We start from the raw sequence: 23,833 nt of genomic DNA on the forward strand, positions 1-23,833 counted from the left end.
ATTTTTGCATCTATGTTCATCAGTGATATTGGCCTGTAGTTTTCTTTCTTTGTGATGTCTTTGTCTGGTTTTGGTATCAGGTTGATGTTGGCCTCATAGAATGAGTTTGGGAGTGTTCCTCCCTCTGCTATCTGTTGGAAGAGTTTGAGAAGGATAGGTGTTAGCTCTTCTCTAAATGTTTGATAGAATTCGCCTGTGAAGCCATCTGGTCCTGGGCTTTTGTTTGCTGGAAGATTTTTAATCACAGTTTCAATTTCAGTGCTTGTGATTGGTCTGTTCAAATTTTCTATTTCTTCCTGGTTCAGTCTCAGCAAGTTGTGCATTTCTAAGAATTTGTCCATTTCTTCCAGGTTGTCCATTTTATTGCCATACAGTTGCTTGTAGTAATCTCTAATTAATCTTTTGTATTTCTGCAGTGTCAGTTGTTACATCTCCTTTTTCATTTCTAATTCTATTGATTTGAGTCTTCTCCCTTTTATTCTTGATGAGTCTGGCTAATGGTTTATCAATTTTATTTATCTTCTCAAAGAACCAGCTTTTAGTTTTATTGATCTTTGCTATTGTTTCCTTCACTTCTTTTTCATTTATTTCTGATCTGATCTTTATGATTTCTTTCCTTCTGCTAAATTTGGGGTTTTTTTGTTCTTCTTTCTCTAATTGCTTTAAGTGCAAAGTTAGGTTGTTTATTCGAGATGTTTCCTGTTTCTTAAGGTATGATTGTATTGCTATAAACTTGCCTCTTAGAACTGCTTTTGCTGTATCCCATAGGTTTTGGGTCGTTGTGTCTCCATTGTCATTTGTTTCTAAGTATTTTTTGATTTCCTCTTTGATTTCTTCAGTGATCACTTCGTTATTAAGTAGTGTATTGTTTAGCCTCCATGTGTTTGTATTTTTTACAGATCTTTTCCTATAATTGATATCTAGTCTCATAGCGTTGTGGTCGGAAAAGATACTTGATACGATTTCAATTTTCTTAAATTTGCCAAGGCTAGATTTGTGACCCAATATATGATCAATCCTGGAGAATGTTCCATGGGCACTTGAGAAAAATGTGTATTCTGTTGTTTTTGGATGGAATGTCCTATAAATATCAATTAAGTCCATCTTGTGTAATGTATCATTTAAAGCTTGTGTTTCCTTATTTATTTTCATTTTGGATGATCTGTCCATTGGTGAAAGTGGTGTGTTAAAGTCCCCCATTATAATTGTGTTACTGTCAATTTCCCCTTTTAAGGCTGTTAGTATTTGCCTTATGTATTGAGGTGCTCCTATGTTGGGTGCATAAATATTTACAATTGTTATATCTTCTTCATGGATCGATCCCTTGATCATTATGTAGTGTCCTTCTTTGTCTCTTGTAATAGTCTTTATTTTAAAGTCTATTTTGTCTGATATGAGAATTGCTACTCCAGCTTTCTTCTGATTTCCATTTGCATGGAATATCTTTTTCCATCCCCTTACTTTCAGTCTGTATGTGTCCCTAGGTCTGAAGTGGGTCTCTTGTAGACAGCATATATATGGGTCTTGTTTTTGTATCCATTCAGCCAGTCTGTGTCTTTTGGTGGGAGCATTTAATCCATTTACATTCAAGGTAATTATCGATATGTATGTTCCTATTACCATTTACTTAATTGTTTCGGGTTGTTCTTGTAGGTCCTTTCCTTCTCCTGTGTTTCTTGCCTAGAGAAGTTCCTTTAGGATTTGTTGTAGAGCTGGTTTGGTGGTGCTGAACTCTCTCAGCTTTTGCTTGTCTGTAAAGGTTTTAATTTCTCCATCAAATCTGAATGAGATCCTTGCTGGGTAGAGTAATCTTGGTTGTAGGTTTTTTTCCTTCATCACTTTAAATATGTCCTGCCACTCCCTTCTGGCTTGTAGAGTTTCTGCTGAAAGATCAGATGTTAATCTTATGGGGATTCCCTTGTGTGTTATTTGTTGTTTTTCCCTTGCTGCTTTTAATATGTTTTCTTTGTATTTAACCTTTGACAGTTTGATTATTATGTGTCTTGGCGTGTTTCTCTTTGGGTTTATCCTGTATGGAACTCTCTGTGCTTCCTGGACTTGATTGATTATTTCCTTTCCTATATTAGGGAAGTTTTCAACTATAATCTCTTCAAATATTTTCTCAGTCCCTTTCTTTTTCTCTTCTTCTTCTGGGACCCCTATAATTCGAATGTTGGTGCGTTTAATGTTGTCCCAGAGGTCTCTGAGACTGTCCTCAGTTCTTTTCATTCTTTTTTCTTTCTTCTGCTCTGCAGTAGTTATTTCCACTATTTTATCTTCCAGGTCACTTATCCGTCCTTCTGCCTCAGTTATTCTGCTATTGATCCCATCTAGAGTATTTTTAATTTTATTTATTGTGTTGCTCATCGTTTCTTGCTTCCTCTTTATTTCTTCTAGGTCCCTGTTAACTGTTTCTTGCAAATTGTCTATTCTATTTCCAAGATTTTGCATCATCTTCACCATCATTATTCTAAATTCTCTTTCAGGTAGATTGGCTATTACCTCTTCATCTGTTAGGTCTGGTGTGTTTTTATCTTGCTCCTTCATCTGTTGTGTGTTTTTCTGTCTTCTCATTTCGCTTATCTTACTGTGTTTGGGGTCTCCTTTTTGCACGCTGCAGGTTCGTAGTTCCTGTTGTTTTTGGTGGCTGTCCCCAGTGGCTAAGGTTGGTTCAGTGGGTTGAGTAGATTCCCTGGTTGGGGGGACTAGTGCCTCTGTTCTGGTGGATGAGGCTGGATCTTGTCTTTCTGATGGGCAGGTCCTCGTCTGGTGGTGTGTTTGGGGATTTTGGTTACCTTATTATGATTTTAGGCAGCCTCTCTGCTAATGGATGGGGCTGTAGACCTGTCTTGCTCTTTGTTGGGGATAGGGTGTCCAGCACTGTTCTTTGCTGGTCCTTGATTGAAGCTGGGTCTTGGTGTTGAGATGGAGATCTCTGGGAGATTTTCGCCGTCTGATATTACGTGGAGCTGGGAGGTCTCTTGTGGACTAGTGTCTTGAGGTTGGTTCTCCCACCTCAGGGACACCGCCCTGGTGCCTGGCTGGGGCGCCAAGAACCTTTAATCCACACGGCTCAAAATAAAAGGTAGAATAAATAGAAAGGAAAGAAAAGGAAGGAAGGAGGGAGGGAGGGAAGGAAGGAAGAAAGGAAGGAAGAAATGAAGGAAGGAAGCAAGAAAGGAAGGAAGGAAGGTGCAGAGGAAGAAAGGGAGGAAGGAAGAGAGGAAGGGAGGAAAGAAGGGGGGAAGGAAGGGAGAAAGGAGGGAAGGAGAGAAGAAAGGAAGGAAGAAAGAAAGGGAGAAGACAGAGTAGTATAAAGTATAGTTATTAAAATAAAAAATAATTATTAAGAAGAAAAATTTCCTTAAAAAAAAAAAAAAAACAGAAAAATGGGTCGGTCTAACCCTAGGACAAATGGTGAAAGCAAAGCTATACAGACAAAATCTCACACAGCAGCACACACATACACACTCACAAAAAGAAAAAAAAAGGGAAAATAATAGTATATCTTGCTCCCAAAGTCCACCTCCTCAACTTGGGATGATTCGTTGTCTATTCAGGTTTTCAACAGCTGCAGGGCACTTAAAGTTGATTGTGGAGCTTTAATCCGCCGCTTCTGAGGCTGCTGGGAGAGACCTCCCCCTCTCCTCTCTGTTCGCACAGCTCCTGGGGTTCAGCTTTGGACTTGGTCCCGCCTCTGCCTGTAGGTTGTCCGAGTGCGACTGCCCTTCGCTCAGACAGGACGATGTTAAAGGAGCAGCTGATTCGGGGGCTCCAGCTCACTCAGGCTGGGGGGAGGGAGTGGCACGGGGGCGGGGCGTGTCCGCGGCGGCAGAGGCCGGCGTGACGCTGCACAGGCCCAAGGCGCGCCGTGCGTTCTCCCAGGGAAGCTGTCCCTGGATACCGGGACCCCGGCAGTGGCGGGCCGCACGGGCTCCCGGGAGGGCCGGTGTGGAGAGTGACCTGCGCTCGCACACAGGCCTCTTGGTGGTGGCAGCAGCAACCTTAGCGTCCGACACCCGTCTCTACTGTCCGTGCCGACAGACGCGGCTCGCGCCCGTTTTTGGAGTTCCTCTACACGGTGCTCTTAATCCCCTCACCTCACACCCGAGGAAGCAAAGAGGCAAGAAAAAGTCTCTTGTCTCTTCGGCAGCTCCACGCCCGCCCCTGGGGCTCCTTCAAGCGGCGCACTTAATCCCCTCTCCTCGTGCCCAGGCAGCAAAGAGGGAGGAAAAGGTCTCTTGCCTCTTCGGCAGCTCCAGACTTCTCCCGAACTCCCTCCCGGCCAGCCGTGGCGCACTAGCCCACTTCAAGCTGTCTTCACTCTGCCAACTCCAGACCTTTCCCTGGGATCCGACTGAAGCCCGAGCCTCAGCTCCCGGCCCCGCCCGCCCCGGCAGGCGAGCAGACAAGCCTCTCGGGCTGCTGAGTGCCGGTCGGCACCGATCCTCTGCAGGAATCTCTCCGCTTTGCCCTCCGCACCCCTGTGGCTGAGCTGTCCTCCGCGGCTCCGGAGCTTCCCCCTCCGGCGCCCGCAGTCTCCACCCGCGAAGGGGCCTCTAGTGTGTGGGAGTCTTTCCTCCTTCACGGCTCCCTCCCACTGGCGTAGGTCCCGTCCCTATTCTTTTGTCCCTGTTTATTCTTTTTTCTTTTGCCCTACCCAGATATGTGGGGAGTTTCTTGCCTTTTTGGAGGTCTGAGGTCTTCTGCCAGCGTTCGGTGGGTGTTCTATAGGAGAAGTTCCACGTGTAGATGTATTTCTGATGTCTCTGTGAGGAGGAAGGAGATCTCCGCGTCTTACTCTTCCGCCATCTTTAAGCCTCCTCCCATTAGGAAGCCGGTCCTCTCAGCTGGGACCTCCTGACCCAGCTCCCCAAAGCCTCTACACGCCAAGCCCCGAGCCTTCTCTTTCTTGTTTTACTGACGACAAGACAGATATAACTTAGTTTGACTGACTTATTTAAGTTTCCATAATAAGTCAATTGCTCCGTTTGGATTAACATTCAATTTAAGGTTCCTTGTCCTGTGCTGAATTCACAGGATGATGCTGTCTCCAAACCTGGTGATTTTTTATCAGATTATCCTGCCAAATAGATTGATTTCTGGTTGCTAGGAAAGCTCTGGATGCTGACATTTCACAAAATTAACACATACAGCAAAGAGATTAGCAACCCTTTCAGCTGGGCATCCATAGGGAATGCATTTAAGTTACAGGTCAAAACTCAAAACGTTGAAATGGTAAACCCCATCTCCTATTTTACTTTTCCTTTGTCTTCATAAAGCTGGAGCTGTGCCACAGCCTGACCCTGCCCAACTCTCATTTCCCCACTCACATCCTAAATTATGGTTCATCCCATCTAATGTACCTATGAGATCAGGTTCTGGCCACAATCTTACCCACATTATGCTTTATCATTTCCTCTCCATCCCTTTTTCTCTTTCACTAGAATAGTACAGATGCCTCATAATTGCTGTCCCTCCTCCAGTCTTAACTCTCATAAACTCCCTTCATGCTGCTGTGAACTGCCAGAAATGCAAATCTGGCTACTGTTTTCCCTACCTAAACTTTCCAGTGGCTCCCCATTCCTATGGGATGAAGTCTACATTCCTTATTGTGGCATTTAAAGGAGGTCCTTCATGACTGGTCCTACATACCTCTCCAGCATCAACTTCCATTACTCCTTTCTTTAGACTTATGCACTAGAATTATTTATATTCCCCATGGCTCTGTGTATTTCATGGCATGAACATTTTTTCATGCTCCTTTTATTTAAATTCGTTCTCCCCTCACATTTATTTCATCAACTAGTTAGTCCTTTTAAACACATTATGACTGGACTCAGGAGTCAACAGCAGGAAATCTTCCTTGAACCAACAAATCAGGTTCTTTGCCACTTTGTGTATTTATTTAAATTAGCATTTTTTATATTGAAATGTTGGCTTCATTAAAGAAATGACCTATCTTGTTCCTTACTATGTCCCCCATGCCACAGTGCTATAATGCTGCCTAGGCATGTAATGGGTACTTGATAAATATGTGATTATTGTAATATTTGCAACATATATATACCAAAGCATTATGTTGTACATCTTAAACTAATACAATGTTAACTGGAAAAACTGGAGGCATCTAGTGTTAATATAACGCATCCTGTTGTTAGTCTACTGGCTCACTTCACTAGTGTGAATTAACAGTTGAGCCTGTAGCTTCTCCCACTTCTGTTGGATTTTTTCCTTAAGCATCTCAATGCTGGGGCAGGCATAGTACCAGACATAAAAGCAACAGACCTACACAGATGGTTTAACCAGCTTCTATAATTACCTAAGGTCAAAGTCTATATGATTCCTAGTTGGTCTTTTTCTCTGATTGAACCCTGATACAGAATTTTGCTGCTATAACAAATTATCTAAACCATGTAATGGGCTTTGGGACTGGGCCTCAGGTGTAAGTAAGAAAGGCATTGACGAGATTGTTAGCAGGAGCCTGTTGTCAGTCCAGGAGGCTGTTGGTGAGGGTTTAAAGGAATATGAGGAAAATGTTATTGGAACCTGGAAGAAAGGTGACTTCTCTTAACGTAGTAGAAGAAAGTTTAGCAGTGATGCTAGCATCATTAACATGGAAAATAAGAAGTATATCTCATCAACTGGATGATCTACCTAAGGAACTATCTGGATTCTTCTAGCTGCCTATAGTAAATGTAAAAGGCAAGCAACAGAACAAATTATTAAATATAAATGAGCCACGAATTTTGGGGTTTGAAAAACAAAACAAAAGTTTCTCATTCCTAGCCTCTCCAGACAGTAAATGATGCTAAAATTAAGGAATGAATTCCAGATAGGGAACTGTCACGAAAATGAACTCCAGAGTTGAAGCCAAAGGCATGACTGTGAAACACTTTGTTAAGACCTCAGGAAGATTTCTAAACAACAGGTGAGAGAGCTTCTAAAATTCTTAAGGCTATTGTCCCACAGTAATTTCACATGGAAACCCAAAATAGAGAAGGGCTATTGCAAAGAGATTTTTGGGTGTTGCTTTTGTCTGATGGAGTGAATTATGAACTGTTTCAAGCAAACATACAAAGTTTTTAAAGGGATTGTATCAGTTTGGGTCAAAAGTGGCAGTATAAAGTGAAAAGATGAACCCTCATACATTGCTGGTAACAATATAAACTGATGCAGCCACTTTAGGAAACAATCTGGCAGTTCCTCAAAGGGTACCATATGACCTCTCCTATATATATGCCCAAGAGAATTGTACACAAATGTTCATTGCATTATTTGTAATAGCCAAAAAGTAGAAACAATCTAAATTTAAGTCAACTGATAAGTGGATAAATATAGTATGGCCATATGATTGAATATTTTTAGTCAATAAAAAGGACTGAAGTACTGGTACATGCTATAACATGGATGAACGTTGACAACATTATGTTGAATAAAAGACACATATTATATGATTCATCTATATAAAATGCCCAGAATAGGCAAATCTATAGAGACAGAAAGGAGAGTAGTGGTTACTAGGGCTGGGGGGATGAGAAGAATGGGGAAGTTATTGCTAAAAGATCCAGGGTTTCTTTTTGGAGTAATAAGAATATTCTAAAACTGATTATGGTGATGGTTGAACAACGTGGTGAATATACTTAAACCAGTGAATTATACATTTAAATGGCTGAATTGTATGATATGTGAATTATAATTCAAAGTTGTTACCAAAAAAGAAAAAAAATGAAGAGAGGCCTTTGGACTCTTCAATGGACAGGAAGCAGTCTGAGGAAATTCAGCAAACATGGGCTATGTTTTATGGAAAGAAAGACAATTCAAGAGCCCAGAAGGGGGAACCAAGAGCTAGTCCCAGGCAGTAGGACTGAACACTAATCAAGGAACTGACAACATATATCTAGCTGGGTTCCAGAATTGCTATGATCCAGTGGCTGCTTTGTGCAACTAATTTTCTCCTTTTTCGAGTGGAACTGTCTATTGCCTGTTCCATGTTTCACCAGTTGTTAAATTCTGGGTATGTGGGGACAGATATCTTGTCTCTTTAGCTCATAGGTCTTCAGATCAAGATGAACTGTACTTGAGCTGGATTTAAGGAACTGCCCCTGAGAAGCCACATTCACTTTGTACCTGATTTAGATGACAAGATTTTGGGATTTGATGCTCTAAATAACTGAAACTTCTAGGGAGGTGGGCTCTTGGTAGAAGGCACCTCTGTTTTTTGTGTTGGAGGAATGTATGTAACTCATGGCCAGGGAATAGACTATTTTGGGTTTTAAGACATGTCTACTTACCAGCAAGAGGTTGGGTCTAATTCTTCCTTTGAATATGGGCTGGCCTCAGTGACTTGTTTCTAATTAATAGAATATGGCAGAAGTGATGCTGCATGACTTCTGAAGCTAGGACAATATAACTTCTGCTCCACTTTCTCTCGGGATGCTCTCCATTACAACTGAGCCACTGAGTTGTGAGGAAGCACAGGCCACATAGGAGAGGCTACAGGTAGGTTTTCTGGCTAACTGCCCCAAAGTTCCAGGCAACAATCAGCACCTACCACCAGATAAGGGTGAATGAGCCTTTAATTTCTGCCCCAGACCCCAGCTGTCACCAAGAGGAACATTGACAAGCTGTCCCCATTGAGCCCTGCCTAAATTGTAATTTGTGAATAAAATAAATGTTTTAAGCCATTAAGTTTCACAGTAGTTTGTTATTCAGCGATAAATAACTGGAACAGGTAGTGTTAATAGTATTGATTGCATATTGGAAGTAAGACAGAAGGAGGAATTAAGAATGTTTACCAGATTTTCTATGTTAAGCAAATTAATAAAAAAGCAGTATTCGATTGTGGTGGCCTCTTTACCCATTTAAAGCAGGAAGAAATCACGAGTGTTTAGATAGTGTCAGCTGGGGTACAGGCGATACAGTGTTACTTTAAAAGAGATGAGTGTCCATGAGACTTTTTTTTAAAAAAAGAAAGCTTTATGATCACTTTGTTTAGATAGTAACAGCATAATTGTTCTTAGGAAACTAAAACAATATCAAAATAAAGACATTGGAAGATAGGTTTGGAAGAGATAAAAAGAGAAGTGATTAAGTAGCTGAAAAATGATTTTATCATTTTAGCAATTGGAAATCTATTAATCAGCACCTCTTTTTTTACTGTTATAATATTGATGTTCATTATAATAGCCTGTTATAAATTTAATGATTCTTCTTTAGGATTTTGGCACTTGCTTTGCCCTCTTATTGGAAAAGCTCCTGTCTCTAACAGTACCCTCGCAGTAAAGCCTTCTCATGTCATCCTAAAATTGCAAACTTCTCACTCCCACATTTCCTAGTCTTTTTTACCTGTTTTTATTATTTTTTCTAAGCACCCAACGCCATCTAATATACTAAGTTTACTTATTTATCTTGCTTGCTTTTCTCCCCTTTGTAGAATGTAATTTCATTGAGAGAGGGGTTTTTGTCATTTTAATTCACTCCTCTATCCCCAGTGCCTGGAACAGTGTCACACATAGTAGTTACTCCTAAATGTTTGTTGAATGAGTGAATAAAGGGATTTGTGAATTACAAAGGAAGATGGAATTGTGTTCTGACTACTTTCAATGTGGAATACATTTTACAGTATTCATGTTTTTGAAAATCAGCAGTCTAGATGTGATATATATATGTAGCCCAAATGCCTCCAAGCCTCATAACTGGCCCAAATGGGGTTCTAATCAAATATTATTGACTTCATCTCCTCTCTCTTACTCTTTTGTCTTTGTCCGAATTTTTCACTTGGAAATTTTCAAATATTATACACAATATAATAAGAATAGTATAATAAACCCCTATGTACCCATTACTGAGCATCAATAATTACCAATGTTTGGTCAATCTTACTTGATCTGTTTCTTCCACCCACGTTTCTGCCCTGCTTATTAAAAAAAAAAAAAAATTCAAGACATCATGGCTTTTCACTTGAAAATTCAGATGCATTTCTAAATGTTAGGTACATTTAAAAAAATGCTACCACCATGTAATTATTACATATAACAGAATTAGCAATTCCTATCATCTAATACCCAGTCCATGATCAAATTTCCTCAATCGACTTAGAAATATTTTTATTCAAATAAGGATCCAGACAAGATTCACAGATTGCATTTGACTGTTGTTTTTCTTAAGTCTCATTTCATAACAGTTTCCCCTTCTTTTTATTAGTGACATTGATTTGTTGGTTAAACATTGTGTCATTTGCCTTGCAGAATTTCACATGTTCTCGATTTGGCTGACTGCTTGTCTGAGATTAATTTAGCTTGTTTTCTAGTCCTCATATTTTCTGTAAATGGTATTTAGATATAGAAGCATGATTAAACTCAGATTCAGTTTTTAGGCAAGAATATTTTATAGGTGGCACTGTGTAATTTTTATTGTATGACATCATGAGACTTAAAAACAATATATGATTGTCTCAATTTTAATGGAGCTAAAATTGATTAGTAGGTTATTAGCCTGATTTCTTACTTGCAAATTTCCTCGTCAACCTTTCACCTAATGCTTTTAGCACCCAATTATGATCTTTACGTATATCCATTGTTTCATTAGATTTACCAAAATGGTGATTTTTTCTAAATCTATTTTTTTCTTCCTCATTTATTGGCTTCTATTTTTCTATGAGTAAGGACTTTATTAGGTTACACCAAAATGCAGTTTGTACTGGAAAAGCAGAATAAATGCTTCATTTTTTTTCCTTTATCATTTTTCAGTCTTATGAGTTGGTTCCCTAGCAAGTCCCAAGGTAGTCAATGGGTTTCTTTTATTTTTATAATACCATTATGAATTCTTAGATTTTAATTATTTTGATGTTTTGCTCCACACATCATTCTTTCTGATTCTCAAATATTCCCATTTTAGACTAGTGAGAGCCCTTAGAAGTGGCTTCTGTGTCCTTTGATGTGATCTCATTAGTCCTTGGTAACTTTTTTCTCTGGCACAAGATATTCTAGGCTCATCTTATACATTTCCTGCCCCAAACCTGGAATCAGTTATTTTCCCTCAGTACCTTTTACACAGGAAACTATCTAATGCCTCCCCCCTTCAACATGGTAGATCTCAGAATGTTTTTGTTTCCATGACACACCAATTCTGCAATTAGAGGTTCTAAAGATGTGTAATAAGGAAGCTATTTCTCTTCCAAGCCCATGGCTGAAAGGTTGTTAATAAGAGCACTGAAGGGCGGTAAAAGCACTAAAATGGTTACCTTAAATGGAAAGAACATGACAAAGATGCCCTCAATGTTAGAAAAGCTGCCTGGCTTGAAGACTCTAGACCTTCAGAATAACCGAATCCCCAAAGTGTGCCCAGAGATAAGCACCTTGACCCAGGTGAGGAACAGCATTATCTTTTTCAATTGAGGATGGAAAATAGGAAGAGAGAAAAGAGTTGAGAAAACAAGAAGCCTTCAATCTCTGGAGACTTAATGTGGATGGTTGCTGGAAAGGGATCAGAAGGCTTTCTCCCTTAGTGAATTACATATGGTAGGGAGAGAAGATGTTTCAACTTATCCATGTGTTCTGTGACACACATTTGGAATCAGAGGATTAGGTCTCTGCCACACTCATCTTTCTGGAGGCTGTCATCTGGAAAGGGGTTGGGAGCCTGGATCTACTTGTCTACCTTGGGGGCTCCATCTGGAAGTGGGTTTGAGGATCCTGGAGATGCTGTTCACTCTGGGGACTATCCTGAAGATTTTGCATATGGAATGAAGAGATATTTCTGATGTAAGAAGGGAGTTCTTTTCAATTTCCTAGAGCAGGCTGAACACTGAGATGGGGAGTGTTGGCAGGAAATGGGAAGGAGGGAACATTCATTTCTTCTGAAGTAGTCTTTAAAAGACGGTTAGTATTTTAAATAAAGAATATCCTTAAAGAGTGACAGAATGAATCCCAGATGCTTGTGTTAAACATTTCTCCTGAACAATGTGAAACTCCAGCTGCTAAAATCTTGAGGTTGGGAGAAGGCAAGGGATATTAACTTTGCAGTTTTCTTTTTCTTCACTTCTAAACTGTCATCAGCACTGAAACAACCTATAACCAGCCAAGTCACTGTAGTTCATTATAGTTCATTACTTTTGAGTTCAGAGTTACAAAAAAAACCCAACTCTTTTCTTACCTTCACCTACCTCATTTCCTCTTAGGTTTCCAAAATTATTTGAGTTTGTAGTCTGTGACCGTATCTTTCTGAGAAATACGTTAATACTCAAAAACTCCCCCTTTAATAATAACTTTAAAAAGTACAGTTGTAGAACAGATATGGACTTTTCCTGAATTTTATTTATTTATTTTTATACAGCAGGTTCTTATTAGTTATCTGTTTTACACATATTAGTGTATATATGTCAATCCCAATCTCCCACCACCACCACCCCCCACTGTTTTCCCCCTTTGGTGTCCATAAATTTGTTCTCTACATCTGTGTCTCTATTTCTGCCTTGCAAACCAGTTCATCTGTACGATTTTTCTAGATTCCACATATATTCATTTATATATGATACTTGTTTTTCTCTTTCTGATTTGCTTCACTCTGTATGACAGTCTCTACATCCATCCACGTCTCTACAAATGACCCAATTTCGTTCCTTTTAATGGCTGAGTAATATTCCATTGTATATATGTACCACATCTTTATCCATTCATCTGTTGATGGGCATTTAGGCTGCTTCCATGACCTGGCTATTGTAAATAGTGCTGCAATGAACATTGGGGTGCATGTGTCTTTTTGAATTATGTTTTTCTCAGGGTATATGCCCAGGAGTGGGATTGCTGGGTCACATGGTAGTTCTATTTTTAGTTTTTAAAGGAACTTCCATACTGTTCTACACAGTGGCTGTATTGGTTTACATTCCCACTAACAGTACAAGAGGGTTCCCTTTTCTCCACACCCTCTCCAGAAATTATTGTTTCTAGATTTTTTGGTGATGGCCATTCTGACTTGTGTGAGGTGATACCTCATTGTAGTTTTGATTTGCATTTCTCTAAATATTAGTGATGTTGAGCAGCTTTTCATGTGCCTCTTGGCCATCTATATGTCTTCTTTGGAGAAATGTCTATTTAGGTCTTCTGCCCATTTTTTGATTGGGTTGTTTGTTTTTTTAATATTGAGCAGCATGAGCTGTTTATATATTTTAGAGATTAATCCTGTCTGTTGATTCACTTGCAAATATTTTCTCCCATTCTGAAGGTTGTATTTTCGTCTTATTTATGGTATCCTTTGCTGTGCAAAAGCTTTTAAGTTTTATTAGGTCCCATTTGTTTATTTCTATTTTTATTTCTGTCACCCTAGGAGGTGGGTCAAAAAAGATCTTGCATGATTTATGTCAAAAACTGTTCTTCCTATGTTTTCCTCTAAGAGTTTTATAGTGTCCGGTCTTACATTTAGGTCTTTAATTCATTTTGAGTTTATTTTTGTGTACGGTGTTAGGGAGTGTTCTAATTTCATTTTTTCACATGTAGCTCTCCAGTTTTCCCAGCACCACTTATTGAAGAGACTGTCCTTTCTCCATTGTATATGCTTGCCTGCTTTGTCATAGATTAGTTGACGATGGGTGCATGGGTTTATCTCTGGGCGTTCTGTCCTGTTCCGTTGATCTATATTTCTGTTTTTGTACTGGTACCATATTGTCTTGATTACTGTAGCTTGGCAGTATGGTCTGAAGTCAGGGAGCCTGATTCCTCCAGCTCTGTTTTGTTCCCTCAAGATTGCTTTGGCTATTTGGAGTCTTTTGTGTCTCCATACAAGTTTTAAGATATTTTGTTCTAGTTCTGTAAAAAATGCCATTGGTAATTTGATAGGGATTGCACTCAAACTGTAGATTGCTTTGGGTAGAATAGTCATTTTCACAATATTGATTCTTCCAATCTAAGAACATGATATATCTCTCCATCTATTTGTGTCATCTTTGATTTCTTTCATCAGTGTCTTATAGTTTTCTGAGTACAGGTCTTTTACCTCCTTAGGTAGGTTTATTCCTAGGTATTTTATTCTTTTTGCTGCAGTGGTGAATGGGATTGTTTCCTTAATTTCTCTTTCTGGTCTTTCTTTGTTAGTGTATAGGAATGCAGATTTCTGTGCATTAATTTTGTATCCTCAAACTTTACCACATTCATTGATTAGCTCTAGTAGTTTTCTGATGGCATCTTTAGGATTCTCTATGTATAGTATCATGTCATCTGCAAGCAGTGACAGTTTTACTTCTTCTTTACCAATTTGTATTCCTTTTATTTCTTTTTCTTCTCTGATTGCCATGGCTAGGACTTCCAAAACTATGTTGAATAATAGTGGTGAGAGTGGACATCCTTGGGATTTAGACTTTTCTAATGAGACAGAAGAGTTTCTTTGCAGAGGAATTTAAAATTTGACTGAACCAAGAGCCAATTCTCCACCTCTGCTTGAATTTTTTTCCATTAAAGTAACAGTGCATTGTTTTAAGAAAATCAAATAATATAAAAGGTTTATAATAAAAAATAACTCTCTTCTGTTCCACTCCCCCCATTCACAATTTTGACCTCTATTTATAACCACTTTTAATTCTTTTGTTTTCTTCATTTGTCCATTTTAGATATTATGCTTCTTCATCTTCCAAATATATTTATATTAATATGTTTAGTTTCTCCATAGTTATCTTTTAAATTTAATATTATTACACCTTTGTTTCTTTTCTTAAGTTAATTTTTATTGGAGTATAGTTGATTTACAATGTTGTGTTATTTTCTGCTGATAGCAAAGTTAATCAGTTATACATATACATATGCCCACTCTTTTTTACATTCTTTTCCCATCTAGGTAATTATAGAGTATCAAGTAGAGTTCCCTGTGCTATTCTGTAGGTTTTTATTAGTTATCTGTTTTACATATAGTAGTGTGTATGTGTCAGTCCCAGTCTCCCAACCTTTGTTTCTTTTTTCATCAACTACAATCTCTTTTTATTCCCCACTTGGTAAGATGGCAATGTTGGGATCTGTAATCCACTTTCAGCTCTCCTTCCCTCTTCCTGTTCTCAAATTATAAACTTCTTACTTTTATGAGATGTATAGTATTTATAATCTATTTGGTTATCACCATGATTAAATCTTTGTCTCATGGAGAATTCTAAAATTCTAAAATGTATACTGTTAGTAAGTAAATATCATTTATATGGAACCAATTAATGTACTATGATTATATTTTCTTCCTCATATAACATTTTTGTTCCCTTGGAGTTTCTAATTGTCTTTCACTTATTCTTGTGCCTTTTACCTTTATCAAGGCCTCATTTTATTTTAAACATAAACATATTACATACCCTATCAAACATGCTTTTTCCTTGAGTAACTTCCTTCCAGGAGCCTCTGTCCTCCTGCCCCAATTTAAGCTGATTACTATCTAGGTTTGCTGGATACTGTCAGCCCGGATATCCCTTTGAGGCTCCTGAATTGGACTCACTGTTTCCTGGAACCATGTTTTTCCATCTTTTTTGGTTTACTCACTTATTTTGTAGAAATAACTCTCCAGATAGCACCCTAGTCTAGGTATGTGATAATTAAATTTTTTGAACTCTTGCATGTCTGAAAACATGTGTATCCTTCTCTCCTGTTTAATAGTTGTTTAGTAAAAAAATTACAGATTGTAAAATATACTCCCTCAGGAAAAAAAGATGAAGAGTTTGATCATTATTACTTTGTCTTCTTGTGGCTCCCCCATTACTCTCCTCCTCATCCTCTGACTATTTAGGGGAGACCCTAAATTTTGACTTCCCAATTCAATTTCCTTAAACAGGGTGTTGGCTCAGTTCAGCCCTTACTTTGAAAGAAGAAGTCACATTTTACTTTTAAAGAAGAATTCAACTGATTAGAAAGTAGGTTTCTTGTGGTCTATCTTTAAAGTGCTTTACAAGTCAGACTCAGGCTAATGGCATTATTGTTTCACTGCTATGAACTAGCAATTTTTTTCATGTAGAGTTTTCAATGTTGTGGAGTTTTGAAAAAACATCCATTTTCCCTTTATAATGGGAATTCTAGAAGCAGCTTGAATAAAATGTGCTAGAAACCCTCAAAAGATGGATAGAGATTATTTACACAGTTCAGAAATACTGCTCATTCTCCCAGCTGCTAATAGAAAGGGAAGACAAAACTTTCAGAAAAGAGAGAGCTTAGAGAGCTGCAAAGAGCCCTGGAAGAGTGTCTGCAAGTCCTGATATTTCAACCTGTTCGCCACTCACCAACTAAACATAAGATATTTAATCTCACTGGGCCTCAATTTCTGCCTTCATTTGTTCAAAGCCGCACTTAAGTATTGAGCACCATCTGTGTCTCAGGTAATTTGGCAATTAAAAAAAAAAAACAGATGAAAATACCTGCCTTCATGGATCTATGTTCTAGTCAGAAGAGATGCAAGAAAGAAACATGCAAAACAAGTGGGATGTGAGGTAGTATTAGTGCTAAGGAGAACAATATAGCAGATAAAGCAGGCAGGGTGCATTGTGGCATTCAGCTGAAATGCTGCCAAGTGTCCTTGTGGTCTTCATATCTTGGTGATACTTATGTCATAGTTCAAAGATGATCATGATTCTTACTCTAACAATTTTCTATAAAATCCCTGAATGTGTTTTTTAAAAGTTAGTTTGAATTCTTTCTTATGGTGCTACAGGTCGTGCTTTTAATAATGATTGAAACTCCCCCTATCTATTTTTTTTTTTTTTTCTTTTGGGTCTATACTGTGCTTGACTTTTGGGTTAGTCTTTCTTTTATCATTATAGGAAGTCCAGTTTGCCCCAATATACTGATTTTTTGGGTTATATTTGCCACAGAATACACAGCATTAAAATAGTCTTGATATTTAACTTCCTAAAACAAAAGTAATACTTAGAAAATTTTTGCACTCACAAAATGGTATCAAATAGAATAACAGCATCCACCATATACTGAGAGCCAGGCACAATGCTAGGAACTCTTTGTTCATTTTCAAGGAAGTTATAATTATCACTGTCATATGGTTAATACAATTTATGATTCAGAAAGGTTAAGTCATTTGCCAAGGTCAACCAGTGAATACATGTATAAAATGAGGTCTCTTTTGAGGTGGTTTTCAGCTGTATTGTGTTATTATTCTATACACTTAGTGTGAAATTCACCAGGGTGTGTTGTTCAATTTGTAGTTCCTAAAAACAAAAATTGGATTGCCTAAAGGTGACATGTTTGAACAATACATGAATTGTTCCTACTCTCCATTTGTTTAAATATCCATTCTTTTGACAAATATTTACCATTCATCTTCTTGTGTCTATGGTGGTCCTGAGGATACAGATGTGAAAAATAAATAAGGTCTTTGTCTTCATTTGGGAATTAAATTAAATGTTAATATATGTAAGCTCAATGCCTGACATTGAAACTTTGAAATAAATTAGAGTTGCTATTGTGGTCTAACTAGCAACATGAAACTTTGAAATAAATTAGAGTTGCTATTGTGGTCTAACTAGCAACAATGATAAAATGAAAGGAGATTCTTTAGAGAATACAGATTCTGTTTTTTTTTTTTTTTCTTTGCTAATTTGACTAATGAAACTGGAAATTTTCAATCACTTCTAATGACATGAAAAAAATGGATCAATGTCCTATAATTTATGGTGACTGCATTTGGCCTAGGACTAATGAAGTGCTGGTATATCAACAATTTTCAAAGATGCACTTTATTATAACTCTTGAGGGTGGAGACCTTGTCTTGTCCCTAGTGCCTGGCACTTAGTAAACCATTGAATGTCAGTTTGAGTGTCATGGGATGTAAGCCATTTTCAAAGTCCAACTTAAATACAGAGCTATCATGATAGGTTTCAAATCTCCAAAGAAACAAATAGCCATTATCTCTAATTGTGTACAGCATTGTTGACATGCATCATAAAGTCCAATGGTAGTACAGCAATGTTCACCTTAAGTGGTTCACACGTGTAGCTGCCCAGGACAAAGATGTGGTCTGCTATAGCTTTTTATTTGACCATAAACAATTGACAGTAAATAAAGGCAACTCTAAGCAGAGTTGGGCAGTTTGTAAATTGTTATTGTGTCCCTAGTCTCTCCTTTTCATACTTTTACTGTTCTTTTGGATGACCCCCTAACCCGATCACCCCCTCCCTTCCTCCTTCCCTCTCTCCCTTCCTGCCTTCCTTCTTTCCTATGTTTAACAAATAGTTATTGTGCCTGCTAGTAGTAGACTAGCACTCTACTAGATGCTGATAATACAAAAAGAAATGAAAACATCATGTGTCCCAACTCTTAGGTTTAGTGGGGAAATGTAATCAAATATACAAATACATGTAAAATTATAATTGTGAAAAGTGTCATGAAGAAGAATTATATTGTGTTATGAGGAGTTGTAGCCGTAGACCTGAGAAGTGCAACTGAGGTAAGATCTGAAGGATGGGAGTTATGCAGAGGAACACAAGAGGAAAAGCATACGCAACAACTTTCCCTAACTCTCCCTCCTTGGGCATTCTGAGTCTCACGAAGTCTGGCAGAACAGAAAGGATCTGACATCGTTTGTACTGTTTGTCAGCATCAAGCCTGTCCTTTCTCCTGTCCCATCCACTGGAAATGAGCTCTTCCTCCATCAAGTAGGTAATGCCTCCTGTTTCCTAAGCCTGGCTTTGCTATAAAAACAGGGCTTTCTTATACTTGTTTACTGTGTCCTGTCCTGGCACACAGGCACCTAGTGAATTCCTTCTCTCTACACTACTTTCATTCCTCCTTTGCTTCTGCTTGTAAGCCCAAGCCTGCATTAAGCCTCTTGAACCCCTACTGGAACTTCTGCTTCTTCCTGCTTCTTCCTCTAGCTGTCAGATGTCTAGAAGAGCCCCAACCCTCTTCTCTCACTTGCCAACTGAGCACATAATCTCTCTGTGCCTCCCTTGACTTATCTCACATATAGTGTCTTAACCATGTTGGTTACTCAGAAAATTTTAGCCTCTACCCCGACTCAAACATCCAAATGCTTAGTTCTTCCAAACACTTGAAAGTTTTACATTTTACTTGAATGAGTTTTGTGTTGCAATTCCCCTTTTCCAAGATTTGGAACTCTTATCCTTGCTTCTTTAGTCTTTCCTTTAGAAGCTTCTGACAGGATGCTAAAAGGTAATGCCTTGTTAATACTTCTGCTGTGAATGCCAGAGATTCCTTCTAATACTGTTGAGTAGGAAGTGCCAATTTCATGACACTGGGATTAATTCTGGGCTCTAAGGGAAAAGGTCTTAGAGGTCACAGGGATTCTCTAGAGATTAGATGGACCTTGAAACTATTTCTAATGAAACTATAACTGTTTTGAGAAATCTCACTTGATGTATTGGGCTGGCCAAATAGCTCTTTCATTTTTTTTACTGTAAGATGACTCTAGTAGCACTTAGTTGTCTTTAACTTCATTCAAAACAACTTTGTTAGGCTGTATTGTGACAGCTGTAATATCAGCGTGCATTTAAAAAAAAAAAAAACATCAAAATTGGTGAATTTTTACCCTCAGACTGGGAGAAAATATTTGCAAATGAATCAATGGACAAAGGATTAATCTCCAAAATATATAAACAGCTCATGCAGCTCAATATTTTAAAAAAAACCAATAAAAAAATGGACAGAAGACCTAAATAGACATTTCTCCAAAGAAGACATACAGATGGCCAAGAGGCACATGAAAAGCTGCTCAACATGACTAATTAGAGAAATGCAAATCAAAACTACAATGAGGTATCACCAAACACCGGTTAGAATGGGCATCATCAGAAAATCTACAAACAACAAATGCTGGAGAGGGTGTGGAGAAAAGGGAACCCTCCTGCACTGTTGGTGGGAATGTAAATTGATACAGCCACTATGGAGAACAGTATGGAGGTTCCTTAAAAAACTAAAAATAGAATTACCATATGACCCAGCAATCCCAGTACTAGGCATATACCCAGAGAAAACCTTAATTCAAAAAGACACATGCACCCCAATGTTCATTGCAGCACTATTTACAATAGCCAGGTCATGGAAGCAGCCTAAATGCCCATCGGCAGACGAATGGATAAAGAAGATGTGGTACATATATACAATGGAATATTACTCAGCCATAAAAAGGAATGAAATTGGGGCATTTGTACAGACGTGGATGGAGCTAGAGACTGTCATACAGAGTGAAGTAAGTCAGAAAGAGAAAAACAAATATCGTATATTAACACATATATGTGGAATCTAGAAAAATCATACAGATGAACTGGTTTGCAAGGCAGAAATAGAGACACAGATGTAGAGAACAAATGTATGGACACCAAAGGGGGAAAGCAGGGGCTGGGGTGTTTGTGGTGGTGGTGGTGGTGGTATGAATTGGGAGATTGGGATTGACATATATACACTAATATGTATAAAATAGATAAGTAATAAGAAACTACTATATAAAAAAATTAAATTTTAAAAATTGGTGAATTTTTGTATAGCTATTTTAATGTTGAAGATGGAAGAAAAAAGCAACACTTTCAGCATATTATGCTTTATTATTTCAAGAAAGGTAAAAATGAAACTGAAACACAAAAAAAGATATGTGCAGTGTATGGTGAAGGTGCTGTGACTGATCGAACGTGTCAAAAGCAGTTTGCAAAGTTTCGTGCTGGAGACTTCTTACTGGATGATGCTCCACGGTCAGGTAGACCAGTTGAAGTTGATAGTGATCAAATCAAGACATTAATTGAGAACAATCAATGTTAAACCACATGGGAGATAGCCGACATACTCAAAATATCCAAATCAAGCGTTGAAGATCATTTGCACCAGCTTGGTTATATTAATTGCTTTGATGTTTGGTTTCCACATAAGCAAAAAAAAAAAAAAAAAACCTTCTTGACCGTATTTTTGCATGCGATTTTCTACTTAAACATAACGAAAATATTCCATTTTTAAAACAAATTGTGACGGGCGATGAAAAGTGGATACTATACAATAAAGTGGAAAGGAAGAGATCGTGGTGCAAGTGAGATGAACCACCATCAACCACACCAAAGGCTGGTCTTCATCCAAAGAAGGTGATGGTGTGTATATGGTGGGATTGGAAGGGAGTCCTCTATTATGAGCTCCTTCTGGAAAACCAAACAAGTAATTCCAAGAACTGCTCCCAGTTAGGCCAACTGAAAGCAGCACTTGATGAAAAGCATCTGGAATTAGTAAACAGAAAACGCATAATCTTCTATCAGGAAACGCAAGACTGCATGTGTCTTTGATGACCAGGCAAAAACTGTTACAGCTTGGCTGAGAAGTTCTGATTCATCCTCTGTATTCACCAGTTATTGCACCTTCAGATTTCCATTTATTTCAGTCTTTACAAAATTCCTCTTATGGAAAAAATTTCAATTCCCTGGAAGACTGTAAAAGGTACCTGGAACAGTTCTTTGCTCAAAAAGATAAAAAGTTTTGGGAAGACGGAATTATGAAGTTGCTTGAAAAATGGAAGAAGGTAGTGGAATAAAACGATGAATACGTTGTTCAGTAAAGTGCTTGGTGAAAATGACAAATGTCTTTTATTTTTACTTAAAAACTGAGGGAACTTTTTGGCCAACCCAATATTAAGAATTAATAAGTTACTGAAAAATTAAATAATAGTTTTGAAATTAGCCAAGTTATTCAAATAAATTCTTTCAGGACCAGCTAGACCCAGAAGATGCATTTGGCAATTGTACTGCACTGCAGTGCTAGATTCCTAAAAAAACGGCATTTATAAGAATAAGCATGTAGAAAACAAACTATGGTTACCAGGGGGTGAAGGGGGGAAGGGATAAATTGGGAGAATAGGATTGACATATACACGCTACTGTATATAAAATAGATAACTAATAAGGACCTGCTGTATAGCACAGGGAACTCTACTCAATACTCTGTAATGGACTATATGGGAAAAGAGTCTAAAAAAGAGTGGATGTATGTATATGTATAACATTCACTTTTTTGTACACATGAAACTAACACAACATTGTAAATCAACTATACTCCAATAAAAATTTTTTAAAAATTGTCCATTAAAAAAAAAAAATTAGCACAGTGATCCCTAATGCTGCCCTGTCCCACATACCTTGGCCATATACATAACTAATTAAAAAATGCATAAGTCTTATTTTTCTTTTATTAATTTGATTCAGTTATTTTTATTAACTAGTTTAAAGAATGTGACACTATGTTATGTACTATTTAGGTACCGTGAATGGAAATATTCACTGTCTTTTAAGGAATTTAAGGATTAATATTTCAAATACCAGCTCAAACATATTTGTACATGTTACAGGTGAATGATTTAATAGTTTGTTCCAAAATGGTATCACCAAGACATAATTTAGTTTAGAAAGACTTCCCGATAAAAATGGACATTTGAGCTGGTATTTTTTTACATGAAAAAAGTTTTTTTTATCCAAGTTAGTCATGGAAATCATTTTAAAAATCAAAAAAGTAATTGAAACATATATTAAATAGCATAGAGTTTTCTAGTGATAATTAACAGTTACAAACACAGCATAATTAAATGTTAGGAGAGGTTGCCTGGCCCAAGTTCTAGGAATACATATGATAGGCATCACATTGAATTGATTATAGGGGTTATTGAGAACGAGCAGATGGTTAGAATAAAGAAGGCATGCAACCCATTAGGAGGAAGTGAATCCAGCTGGGTAGACTGGCACTGACTGAGCTCAATAGATACTTGATTTTGAAAAAAGACAAATGATGTGGAGCCATAATGAGTATCTTCACAGTTTGAACCACTAGCTTATTAAAGAAATGATCTAAGCAGACAGCATTCAACTAATATTTATTGAACAGCTATTGTATTCCAGACACTGTTTTTTAAATGCTGGATGAATTACAGAGACCCTATCATTGCAAAATTTCCAACTTTATAGTAAAGGTAAGATATATACATGAGTCACTATAATACAAAGCAGAAGATAATAATTGGCCATAGAAAGTACACAGTGTTATGCAACTACAAAAGGAGGATGGCTTCCTGGAGAAGGTGATATATGCCAAGGGGGAGCATTAAGCACAGAAATCCATTATAATAATTGGAGAACCAAGGTATAGTGATAGTTTAATGGAAAGAGAATCCTGAGCACATTATCACTGTAGAAATAATTTTAAAAATTCCAGAAAAATTAACTGATTAACAGAAAGTCATTATTCCTGTGGCCAACAGAATAACAGAGATAATTTTCTCTTTCCTGAAAATGTCATTCAAAAGTGGCTGTGAATTTAGAAATCTTTGAAAAAAGGAGTTAGAAATCATTAAGAAAACAGGTTTAAAAATTGAAAACTGAGTCCAAGTGTCAACATATATACTATATGAAGCATTTCTAGCACCATGTATGTTTAACATCTTGTTCCATGGTCTTCTCCTGAGTCTAAAAGATTATAGTTAGCATTTCATAATATCCACTATTTGCCAGGTACTTCATTATATTGTCTCTAATCCTTAAGGCAGCCCTGAGAAGTTGATGCTAGTATCTCCATTTAAAAAAAAAAAAAAAGGGAGACAGGAATTTGAGTGACTTTCTTGAGGTCCCATAGTGAGTACATTGCGTAGCAGATGGTCTCCAAAGCCTGTGCTTTTGCCTACTGCAAAATACTGACTAAATGGTGTAACCCACAGACCAAGAGTATTTAAAATGAGAAATCCATATATTGCATACAATTCTATTGTGTGTGTGTAATGGGTGTATGTGTGTGTAATGGGTGTATGTGTATATGAATGAATGTATACATTATGTGCATATATATGATCATTCTGAGCAACAATAAATTCTTTTAAAAAATAGTTTAAA

General features: G+C 37.7%; 2 protein-coding genes across 2 annotated transcripts in view; both read left to right on the forward strand.

The window, feature by feature from the left end:
• The window catches only part of OTUD6B (OTU deubiquitinase 6B), a 49,217-nt gene that overhangs the window by 21,268 nt on the left and 4,116 nt on the right, over window positions 1-23,833 (forward strand). The window lies entirely within an intron of this gene.
• LOC131744121 (leucine-rich repeat-containing protein 69) overlaps window positions 11,187-23,833 on the forward strand; it is a 122,285-nt gene continuing 109,638 nt past the window's right edge. The window contains exon 1 of the mRNA XM_059043474.2: window positions 11,187-11,369. Coding sequence (XP_058899457.1) covers window positions 11,187-11,369 — 183 coding nt within the window. The remainder of the gene's footprint in view (window positions 11,370-23,833) is intronic.

The sequence above is a fragment of the Kogia breviceps genome, chromosome 17, assembly GCF_026419965.1.
Source record: "Kogia breviceps isolate mKogBre1 chromosome 17, mKogBre1 haplotype 1, whole genome shotgun sequence".
Lineage (NCBI taxonomy): Eukaryota > Metazoa > Chordata > Mammalia > Artiodactyla > Physeteridae > Kogia > Kogia breviceps.